The sequence below is a fragment of the Terrapene carolina genome, unplaced genomic scaffold (assembly GCF_002925995.2).
Source record: "Terrapene carolina triunguis isolate 2854851 unplaced genomic scaffold, T_m_triunguis-2.0 Scaffold179, whole genome shotgun sequence".
NCBI classification, from domain to species: Eukaryota; Metazoa; Chordata; order Testudines; family Emydidae; genus Terrapene; species Terrapene triunguis.
In genome coordinates, this window is record NW_020664530.1 from 3,354,214 (window position 1) to 3,366,588 (window position 12,375).

Genomic DNA, 12,375 nt, shown 5'->3' on the forward strand with positions numbered 1-12,375 from the left:
TGGAAACACCCTGCATATTCTTGGATCAAAAATAATAGTAGGGGAAACCAAATGACTCTTTTTCTGCATGTCCTCATAATCCTTCTACACATGCTTTTGCTAGACTTGTCACCAACACATTGAAACGGGGAAAAGAATACACCATATTTTATCTTTTTTTTTTCTCCTCCAGAAACTTCATCTGATCCTATCTTTTTAATTCTCTTCCCCTGAGAAAGTCCTTCTCAAGTAATTTTCACACATTGACATCTCTGGGATATCATTTCTTATGATGGTTTGCATAGTTAACATCTCACAACAGGAACACCCTATTCATTCTCTCTTATCCATTTATTGATCCTTTTTTTCAAAAACACATACACAAGAGGAACTGTTTTCCCATGTTCTTCAATTCAAATTCCACTACTTATCTATAAATGAGAGACAATTCTGATCTCTCCACAAGTCTGCACATTAATCGTAAAAATTTGGGTTATTCATGAGAGCCATTTTTTCTCGGCCCTTCCCCAGGAAGGAATAAAAGGTTTTCCACAAGGAAGACTACTGTGAAGCAGATTAAAGATGCACAGAACAATCATAACCCATTCAATTCCCTTCTTAAAATTTTGTGTTCTATCATTATGCTAAAATTTGATACTGGTATCAATACACAGATTTTAGGCTGCGAGAAGGAAAGAATAGAAAAACAGATAAGTGTTGTAAATGACAGTCTTTTAAGTTCTGGGGTCCAAAGGCACCACAAAACTGAAAGCAAATAGGCCAGTCTACATTTAGTTTTGCATAGAAACCATGAGTTTTGTAAAGTTATGATGAGAAAATATAAATGTTCCCCAGTTTGCTCAAGTGCATATGAAATTTCAATGAACTGTGGTCGAATTGTGAATTTGCAAGCTAAACTGAAACCCAGACTGTTTTGTTTTTTTAGGTTTCATCGTAACAAATGTTTGACATAGCCTCAGTTGGAAAAAGTTGGAGATTGAAATCATCACACCAGGTGGGGTAGGGAGTAGAGAAAAGGTCATAATTTGGAGGAGTCAGCTAAGACCTTTGAGCAAAAAATAAAAAAAGTTTTCATATGTATATATACTTGAATACTTAGATATTACCTGGCAGGTTAAATTCATCCCTGGTGTTAATCCTGCTGATATAGATGGGGTTCCAGCAGGATGAATTTGGCTTTAGAATTCTTTGGTTAATTTATGTTAAAATCATGAATGTTCAGCCTGTCTTCATAGCAACATGAACAGGGCTTCCCAGTGAAGATTAAACACTTTCACTCACATGCAGACCAACAAACCTTTCTACAACAAATGTGGTGCTTATTATTATTATTGCTGTACCTCGGAGTTTGTTATTAAAAATGACTGCAATATACTACAAGTCTGGGATAGGTTTTCCAGCTATAACAAGATCCAAAAAATTGGATTGTTACGTTCTCCCTAATGAGTCATGTAGTCCCTTTGTTCTAGAAGACAAACAGATGCCTGTAGATAGTAGGTACTAGGTATAGTAAATATTGTACCATTAGCCAAATTCCCTGCAGCTTCCAATTAATCTAAAAGAAATGTCTATTATTGTTTTGTTAAAGACTTCATACAAGTCAATGGCAGTAAAAGTCCTGGTTATTGGACTGATTTTGCTTATATTGACAGGAAAATGTCACATGATACTCAGGCTGCGCTTTCTATTCAATCATATCACTATACAGGAATGTCAATAAAATCACTTTGTTATGGCATCATGTGTACTGTTTATTAACAATAGTTTCTTTTGTGCAAGATGCATTTTACTATAATGGGGTAAATTCATACCTGGTGGAGCTCCATTGACTTGAGGAGTTGTGTTTGCACACACCAGCATTGGATCTGGCCTGATGTCTGCATTGCACAGTCTCTCAGGGCTTGTGTATTATCTCAGATCCCCACATGCATAGCACCAAAAAGTGTAAGTACAGAAATGACTGTGGGGTTGGCAGCAGCTTCAATGGCCTGGACATGTGCCCTTGAGTGTATGCAGACAGGGCCCCATATTCCAAGAGCACCATCCTAGGGCCAGCCCCAGCTTGGTAGTACAAAAGTTTGTTTTATTTTTTAGAAAGTATGCTGACAAATATGATGACAAAATGCGACTACTAGATAGCACTGTGTGATCAGTGGGTAAATGCTGATTTCTTAACAATTGCTGGGCCTGTGGTAAATGACATCAACTAGACAGAGAAAGCCCTGGAGCTCCTGCCATACTTTCACTAAGGTCTCTACACTGCTCTGGTTTCAATGTAAATGAAAATCAGGCCCATAGTGTTCTGTGACAGCTCGTTTAGGTTAAATACAACAGAAGCCTGTGGAGAGCACGTCAAGACTGCAAATAGCCTTCAGTGATTTTTGCAAATTATTGATGTTTTAGGGTTTCACATGATAACAGCTTATAGGAGGGATTAGACTGCAGGAATTTTTATCTAAAGTTTTATAGCTTTAAGCCACAAAACACTAGAGCTGCGTGAGAAAATTCTTAGTGCCAACAAAAAAATCACTCTTCTGTTTTTGTGAAAAGCAAGCACTTTGTGGATACACCTTGACCTTTTATCTTTTTATTACATGAAAACAAACAACTGCTTTTCCAGGCTCTTGTACGAGTTGTTTGATGCCCTGAACAGTGACCCTGCTAATGAAACGAGGCAGGGGCAATGAAAAAAAAATTTAAATTGTACACTGTATTGGAGCACACTAGTTCAGTCTATTTCAAGAATAGGCTGCAGCTCATAGTCTGAGAATTGCTGGTATAAATTATTTTAATTTTTTTTAAGGTCATATTTAATTTTGCTTCAAACTACTCTTGGGAATGCTGGATCAAGTTTGAAGGATGAGCTCCTTTTGCTCATTTTTCAGTCCTCAAAGCCTTACAGTCATTTACCACCAATCTTTAGCTAAAGCAGTATAAATTATCATGCTTCCTAAAACCATCATACTCGGATAACAGCTTTTCAGGAATGCAGCAGTGGCAGCATTGGAATCTTCTGTGAGATTTTGGGTACAAGCTGTGATTTGATTTTAGTATATCTTACATGGCCTTTTATTGACAACTCTGTAACTTGTTAGTGTGTTTGTATTTCTAGAACACTGCTGAGGACAAGCACTGAAAAAAGTACAACTTTTCTGATCAGTCTGCTTTCTCTTTTGAAAATAAGCCTCATAACTGGTGATGAAATCAGTTCATCTTTAGGACCATAGGATTTGCCTTACTTGATCGGACCAATGCTCCATTGTATCCAGCATCCTGCATCTGGCTGTGATCTATATCTGATGTTGCAGAGGAATGTGATATCCTCCCATAGTTCCCAAATGGTGTAATGTTGTATATGGGAGAAAAAATTCCTTGCTAAGCCATCAACCTAGCTATGAAGAATAAGATTTTATTACTTTTTGGACATTAAGTTAGGTGACTATAAATTCAAAGAGACGTGCTCTTGAGGCTTAAAATAAATAAAGTTATATAAATGGAAAGCATTTTTCCATCCAGTCTTATACTATAATGGGATATTCCAAGTGCTTCCAGGCATCCTGACTTTTATATGTGGTCCTATTCAACCATGCTCACATTTTTAGTAACAGATATTTAGTGCAAACAATTAAAACAATTGTTGTAGCATTTACCTGCAGCACTCAGATTCTGGGTGACAACTGCTGCAAATAGCAATCCATGTCCAGGTGTAGGAAGAGTCCCGGGAAAGGATGTTCGTAAGATCTTCCTACAGAGAGCTTAATCACCTGTTCCACAAATTATTCAGTTCAAACACTGTGCCAAATGAGTGGCAGTTTAGATAAAAGCTTCCACCCACGTCAAATAGTAATTCAGGAATCCGGCAATAATGATGCAAATATGTGCCTAATGCTGCGATCTGTGCATCTTTGTTTAAACTGCAAAGTGAATGTGAAGACTGACGAAATTGCTACAGTTGTAGCTGATAAGAAACCTAGTTTCCCTGCTGTCCTCAAACTACTGAATCAGCTCAATTTCATCAAAAAACAAAACAAAAAAAACCCACAACATCCTCATGCGAACTGATTTTCAGAGGTGGTGAGCACCCACAGTTCCATGTGAATTTAGTGGGAGCTTTGGGACTCAGGCCTTACATGTTGACAAGATGAATTCAAGAGTACATGGCTGACGTACCTCAGGTTAGGATAACTATAGTATATCAATTTAGAAGAAATAAAAGAAAACACTTCTGCATACAGCATGTAGTCAGATTAGAATTTACAGTTGCAGAAGAACATATGGTGTTACATACAGTACTATCACTAGATTAAAGAATGAATTTTATTAACATCTGAATAACATGCTGAGTTATATATGCTAGAATAAAGGATACTCAAATATGCTTCAGGTATAAACTGATCACCACGTTGGTCAGAGAAGGAATTATTTCTTTCACACACTGTTCAATTGAATATGTTCAATACTGGGAAGAGAAGGGTACCCTCATCTGAAGAATTAGTCTACCAGACTGGAAGGACCAGTAGTCTGATCTAGTCAGGCAAATTCTATGACCTATACAACATTGTTTGATCCACTTCTTAAGGGCAGAACTAAAAATAGGCTTTCACTTTGGTGCATGCAGACATAAATCTAAAAGGACATTCTCCTAAACAAAGCCCGAGAGGCATTATCCTCCACTCCACTTCATTCTCTATTGCTTGCAGGCCAAGTACATCTCATAAAAAAGAATGAATTCCTAGAACATCCTACGCTGAAAGGGAAAAAATGTTGAACCATAAGACACTAATAATATCAGCAGAAACGACTGTTTGTTATGCTATCTGAGTGTAACTGAGCATAACAAGAGCTCTCCTCTACATTATATGTGGCTAAATACTAACACAGAGGCAAAAAAAAAGAGGAATCACACACAAACTTTCTCACTGTGCAGTAACTGTGATCAATCTAAATATATCTATTAGTTAGCTTCTAAATGGATGAAACTATGTTCACATAGGCTGAAATTCACCCCTCTGAGGATGGCCAGCACAAGGCTTATTTATTCTACACCATTTACATGCCACATAAGTCCTATTTTTTAATACTTAAGTGAGACTAAAGTGGTGTATAGGCCTTATGCTGGCCCTCTGCACAAGGGTGAATTTCACTTATGCGCTACAGTGCAGTTATATACTCCATAGTAGTACATCATGGCTGAGCCATCTACAATATATGCCAGTTGCTAGAGCTATTGTGTAGTGAAGTGGAAGGTAAATTGACTTAGTCAGTCCACAAGACAGTTAAACAAAATGGTTCTTCTGTTCACTGCCTTTCTATTCAGCAGGTAATTCTGATTAATGATGCAGCAAATCCACCTTTCTGTTACTTTAAAACATTGAACTTCAAACAGCCTTCTTTAGGCCTTTCCTACCATATGGTGGAGAAAGAGATAAACACATTAAAGAATGGCAGGAATTGGAATTTACACATTAGGATGTATTGTAGAGGTTTATGAAAGAAATCTGAGGTTTTCTGAATGTTTATCCAAACTGGAAGAACCAGTCTGAATCAAACTATGAAAAACTATATATATTGGTGTATGTATCATAATGTCTGTAACAACACGTAGGTGATGGAACTACGGTGTGGGGGGTGGTGCAGCACCCCCCCCCCCCCCCCCCCGGCTTGAAGGGTTTCCATTATATACAGGGTTTACAGTTTGGTTCAATGGTTCTCAGCACCCCCCACTATAAAAATTGTTCCAGCACCCCGTAACTACCTGTGTAAAACAGCATATTCAGCAAAAACACACACATGTGTTTTGTACTATATAGAAAAGGAAGTCCTGAAAGAACCCACTGCATTTGTGAGAGGACAAATATTGACCCTACTCCTCTGGGCAGATTACAATTGAGGTACTTGTATTTTGCTTACCTACATTTCCCTTGCAGTTCCATTTAGAAAACACATGTATTCACTTCCTGTTCTGAATTGTTTTGTGGTGTTCTGTGAACTACTGGACAACTGCTGTTTTGGGCTGGTTTTTCACTCCAAATATGGGTGCATTTCAATGACTGATGAATTGATAATTGTGTGTAGTATGTAACTGTTTACGTTTGTAAAGTATTTGAGATCTTTCAGGATGAAAGACAAAATCTAAATAGCAGATCTACTGATACTGATGGAAAACAATGCTGGGATGTGTATGTAAACACAGTTGGCTAACTAATTTCATGGGTATTGGTTATCCTAAAAATACCACATATAATTTAATAACAGATATTTGGAAATAAAGAATAAATATTAGTGAATTGAATATCAAAGAGTATAGTAGGGACATATTCAACTCTAATTTCTACTTGCTGCATCAATAGTGAACAAAGGGTGTCAACATGGCTCACACTAGATCCTGCTGGCAAAGGACATGTTGGACAAGGAAGGCAGGGTGGAATATACAATTTACCGCTCTGTAGAAAAGGAACAATATGGACCCTGTCTGCCCTATGCAGCCCACCTTGGCCATATGTGCTGTAATGTGCTCTATTTAGTTCTACCATTGAAGAGATGATGCTTTCATATTCTGAAGTAGAATGCAGCCACTTGTCTCCAGAAATTAGGTGGAATGAACATATTACACTGGTACTTTCCTGCTCAACACTGGCTACCTATTAGCTTTTGGGTGCAATTGAAGGGGTTGATTGTGATCTTTAGGACCTTAAATGGTGTAAGACCCTGTTTTCTAGGAAACTGCAACCTGCCTGAGGTGAAAATAAGTAAAGAGGGAACATATGGCAAGAATTAACTGTTCATTTCTAGACCTACATGTTTTTGAGGTAGAAGTATTCCAGGGAAATAACACCACATTGTCTGGATGTTAGTTAACACCCCTAATGTGCACTTTCAACCTTAACAACTTCCTAACTAATAGTTAACTCCTAGTTTTTATTGCTTAATAATAATATTCTGCCCCAATTACCATTTACACAAAATTCTGTGTAAGATATGCACTGAAAATGTCAGTATCTAACACAGCTCTGATTTCTGTGGCTTTTCAATTATTTTATATGTTGTTTTTGTAATTTATTTTTAAAAGATTTCATTTTGCAACTCTGACTTGGCATTTGCAAAACTACTCAGTCATCAATTTGCTCACTCACCCTTGAATCATCATTGATCAATGACTGGGGTGGTTTAGAATCCTTTCCTATATGTGGGGCCATTACCTCATTAATCTTTTTTGCTGCAGGCTCTGGATATTGGCAGGCAGTAGCAAAGGGTGTCTTTGTGCATTTAACAGAGACAAATGCTTTAGCAGTGTCTATTTTAAATGGTCGTGTCACAGAAGGTTTTTCTTCAAAATGTACCTAAAGCAAAATTGTAGCGCTTAGGAGTTGTTAGGTAGGATAAAAATGACCATTCCTCTAACTTCTTCCAGTCATACTCTATTTCTTACCCACTAGACAACCACACTTCCCTCCACGAGAAAACTCCAGTTTCCATAGAACTAGACAGTGAACTGGGACTGCCCTATCAAGTTAGAACATATTTAGGAGCATAGAAATTCCCTTACCAGATCAGTCCAGTAGTCCTTCTAGTCCAGTGTCCTACAATATACAGTAACCAAAAGCATCACAGGAAAGTGCAAGAAACCCATAATGAATGATTATGGAATAACCAATTTAATTTTTTTTTTAATTTTAACCTGGTCATAGCAAAAATATTTGCCTAACCCCAGAAGTCAGTGGTTTGCTAATGGCTGGAAGAAAGTTCATAATCCCTATATTTTTTATCCTATTTAATGTAACTATATATGTTTTCATTATCCATATCAATATCTAATCCTTTTAAAAAAGCCTGTTAAACTCTTTGTTTCAATGATGTGTGACTGTATCAAGTTAATCATGGATTGTGTCGTGAGGAAAAAGTATTTAATATTAATATTTCTTGTAATGTATTGTCTTTCAGTATAGTTGGCTGTACCCTTGTCTTTGTACTGTGAGGCTAAGTAGAAGCACTCAAATTGCCTATACTAGTCAGTTTGCTGTATCTGTATCACATCTTTTTAAACAGTCCTAATGTTTTCAGCCACTCAGTGTATGGAAGTCTTTCCATGATTCTAATATATTTTTTTAAAATCTCTGGTCCCCTTCTGTTTCTGCTGGAGCACATACTCCAGTTCGTCAAGTCCACTTTATGCCTGTGCAGGATATCTCTCCACCAGCAAAAAGCTGACTGAGGTAGCTCTGCTGCCCCGGTCAAACTGGCATCCAAGGAAGATGGGAGATGGCTTGTCTATTTAGTCTATAAGCTTTTTGGGGCCCTGTGTCCTATTATGCATTTGTACAGTTTAAGTAATATCTGTAGGTGCTACTGTAATACAATTAATATTGAGTAGTAGTAATGTGATATTCTGCCTTAATCCAAGCAAGCAGGCCACCGTGAGTTCTAGAATCCCACATATGCTGTGAGCTGCTTCTTTATATTACAGTAGCATTAAAGAACTGCATGGGCTGTATTTGGCCTATTGACCACAGTTTGACCCTCACTTATAGCAAGCATTATGTTGCTGCATTACCGTTCTTAACAATGTTATCATGCAAAGAGGAATGGGCTGGCTTATTTATTTTCAACACAGTTCTGGCTTGATATTTTTGGCCAGGACACAAGCCCTGTTTTTTATAAACACACACACATGAGTGCACATTCCATAGGTATACACATTACACACACAGCCTGGAGTGCTCAGCATGGAGCAACATTTCCAGCGTCACCAGCCTCTTGATTTTATCCCTAGTCTTGCAATATTTGGTGCTTTACTTAAAGCCTCAGCTCCTGGAGTCGGGTGATTTCTAGGCTTCATGTTTTCAAGCCTTTCTCAGCAACCATGAAGGCTAAAGTATCAAAAAGCAGAAGACAATAAGAACCTGAATTTTGTTATAGTTTTCAGCTTTGTGATGTTTTAATCAGTTGAGGATTTGGGGATGTGGCTATGAGGGGCGGGAGAGGACGCCAGGACTTTTAACAGGTGCAGTTAGCCACGCTGCCACTGCATCTCCTTAGTTCAGGTGCTGCTGTGTCAGGGAGGCGAGGCAGCTTGTGCAGGAACGGGAGGAGGCTGTTTGGGGGAAACGCAGCCCTCTCGTTTGCTTTCATTGTGGTCCCCTGCGTGAACGGGATGAGCACAGCAGGTGCGGGCAGGAGCCCAGGGCGAGCTGCCAGCCTAGGCTCAGGAAGGTGGCTGTCCTCCAGGCTGGGCAAGCGCACGCGCGCACACACAACCCACCATGAGCCGAGGCGGCGCGTGCGGGGCCCGGCAGGTGGCGCAGCCAACCGCCACTTCAGCCCTGCCGCTTTTTTTGGCGTCGCGGCAGCCACGCCCCCTCTGGCAAAGGTGAGGCAGTGAGGGGCGGGGTTTCGCCCCGCCCCGCCCCCTCCTTTCGGAGCGGCGCGTGTGGCACGGCTGGCTGCCTGCACAGCTGCCCGCTCGGCTCTCCGGCTCGGGTGCTGCTGGCTCGCGCCTCGACTGTTACCCGCACGGACAAGGGCTGCGCTCGTGCCCCCGCTCCCCGCCATGAGCCCCGAGGAGAAGCCCCCGCCGGGCCGCTCCCGCGGGAGCCGGGCGCCACCGTCGCAACCACCCTGTGGCCGGGGCCGCCGGCGGGGCGGCTTCCTGAGCGAGATCTGCACCTCGATCCGCACCGAGCCCTTCCAGGAGCGCTACAGCCTCAGCCCCGGCAGGGAGCTCGGCAGGTAAGCGACGGGCCGACCAAACCCCTTCCCAGTTACGGGGGCAGCCCGGTCCGCGGAGCCCCCAGCCCGGTCTGTCAGGCAGCTTCTCTCCCCCCAACACCCCCGGGGAAGGGGTCAGACGGTCCCGGTGGGCTCCGGTGCTGGTGCACCGCCGGCTCCGCACTGCCCGCGCCGGACACTCGGTGCAGCGCACTGCACTGCCCGCGCCGGACACTCGGTGCAGCGCTCGCCCGCGCGGCGGTGCTGGGGCTCTGCCGACTCTCCCCTGATCGGTGTCACTGGCCTGGGCGCAGGTGGGAAAATGCTCCACGCAGCCCAGTATGGGGGCGCTCCCGCTGGCCCCGCGATTGGCTCTGGCCAGTGTGGTCAAGGGCAAGTAGTGTTGGGCGCTGTCTGCACGGGAGCCGCTCGCTTTCCTGTGTCCCCCCCCAAACAAGAGCCAATGCAAAACACTTCTCCTTAATTTACTTGGGGGGTGTGTGTGGTGGTGGTGGTGTTGTTACCTGAACTAGGTCAAATGTGACACAAGGGGAAAAAGACTATTTAAGGGAAGCAAATGGTTAGAGCAGGGTGGCGAAGGCAGGTGTTTTTTTTTTCTCCAATTATGCTTTTCTCTCAGCGTGGGATTTTCACCACTCCTCAAAAAGAAAATAAGTTATGAAAAGTTTTTTGTTCTGGAAAGTGACTCTTGAATTGTGTTCCATGTTTGTGGCTCAGCTCTTTTTATATTAAGCTTCCTCAGTGTACACATACATTTTGCATTTTGAACTTGGAGAAACTCATATTAAAAATAACACTTCTGTCTGAAAGTTTTACCACATCAGGGTGTTGATCATATATGATGACTGTCACTGAAAGAGATTAGAGAGAGAAGTTACTTTCTCTTTTTTTTTTTAGTTGGCTTCATTTGACAGCACTCTGTGTAGTCAATGACACATTTGTTCCTGTATAGTCAGTAATCCTTTTGTTTGCCTGGGTCTTTCACACAGCAATAGGGAAAAGAAACACTTCCTTTGGAGGGGGGCAAAATAGAGATGATTGTGACTCAGGAACAAGTATAGTTGCTGTTAACTACTTTTTTAAAACTCTTAAAAATTGTCTAGACTTCAAGTTAACTTTGGCATTTTAACAAATCTAATTAATCAGAATGATATTAGCAAAATATAACAGACATCAATATCTATATAAGGAGAAGGTTTCTATATAGGTCTCTTTAATGTAGCAAAGAAAGGTATAATAAGATCCAGCAACTGGAGGCTGACCCTATGTAAATTTGGGCTAGAGATAATGGACAAATTTTAAGCAACCGTAATTAACCATTGGAATAGTTTAACAAGGAATGTGCTGGATTGTCCATCCCAAAATCTTAAAATCAAAATCGGGTGTCTTTCCAGAAAGCACACTCTAGTTCAACCATGAGATAAGGGCTTGTGATGCTGGAGTTACTGGGTGAAGTTCTTTAGCCTGTGTTATACAGGAAGATCAGACTATATGATGATCCATCCTGGCATAAAAAAATTGTTAATTTAAGGTTAATGGGGCTTCATACCTTTGCCCTGTTAATGGGGGGGACGGGTGGGGAAAGTACTGCAATAAACTTTGTATTGTATAATTAGGACAAGCAAATCTCAACAAGATGTCTTTTTACATAGTCATTTACTGATCAAAGCTGTACTTTAAGACATTTTTTTCCATGACTGCTGTGACTCTATACCTGCGATTTTCATTAACTGATCAAGTTAAAACGAATAATGCCTTTTTGGCTTTTTTGTTCTGCAATAGTCTGCAGAAATTTTGGTTCATACTGTCCCCTTTTCAACACCACAAAAGTCTCTGAGATCCTTTTTCCTCATAATATAAAGAGATCATATACTTGAGTTTGTAGATTTAATTTCTTAGCTTAATTCTGAAGATTTTTTTTTAAAGTAGTGCAAAAATTTAAATTGTTGGATCCTGGATTCAACACTAGCATATTCATAAAGAGGGAATTTTTGCTCACTGTTGCAAAACAAATGTAGTGAAATTAAAAGGCTCTTTGCCATTTGTCACCATATTGTTATTAAAAACTGATGATAAAGCAGGCTAAATTTCATCTGTGTCAGTTCATAAAAGGTGCTTTCGCTCTGAAATTGAATGCTTATTTTTCTTAATGACTTAAGAGTATGGGTTTTTTATAACACTTGTTAATGTGTCTAAGAATAATTCTGCAGATGAATAGCAATCTTATTTTTCAGGCAAAAAGCATCCCTTGTGCACACAAACATGTTGTGTTTATTTTAATCCCTGTTTTTTTGAAGGGGGAATACATTAGATTTATGTGTTTCAAAAGATTACCTGTTCAGCTACTGGGTCAGGCAGCAATCCCACCTTGACCAAATACAGCACATGCTGGAATAAGAAGACTAGTTCAGGAAGAAATACCAAAAGAGTTCTTATTTGTTTTTGTGCTGCCTCCTTCAACACACAGATTGGAAAAGTTCAAGAATGAGAATGATTTTACTAATGTGAAGCTTTCCATATTGCAAGTACTGTTCAAATATCAGTACTGTTGACTTTGAAAGCAAATTTTTATGTTCAGATGTTTTCTGCCATTTTAAAACTACTTGAGCTGATATAGGAGACAGAACTGCATTGCAGACTTTATAGAAA

General features: G+C 40.4%; 1 protein-coding gene across 1 annotated transcript in view; it reads left to right on the top strand.

The window, feature by feature from the left end:
* The first annotated feature begins 9,458 nt into the window (after window positions 1–9,458).
* LOC113407008 (serine/threonine-protein kinase 17A-like) overlaps window positions 9,459–12,375 on the top strand; it is a 53,729-nt gene continuing 50,812 nt past the window's right edge. The window contains exon 1 of the mRNA XM_026654054.2: window positions 9,459–9,726. Within this exon, the coding sequence (XP_026509839.1) occupies window positions 9,548–9,726 (179 nt within the window). The 5' untranslated portion in view covers window positions 9,459–9,547. The remainder of the gene's footprint in view (window positions 9,727–12,375) is intronic.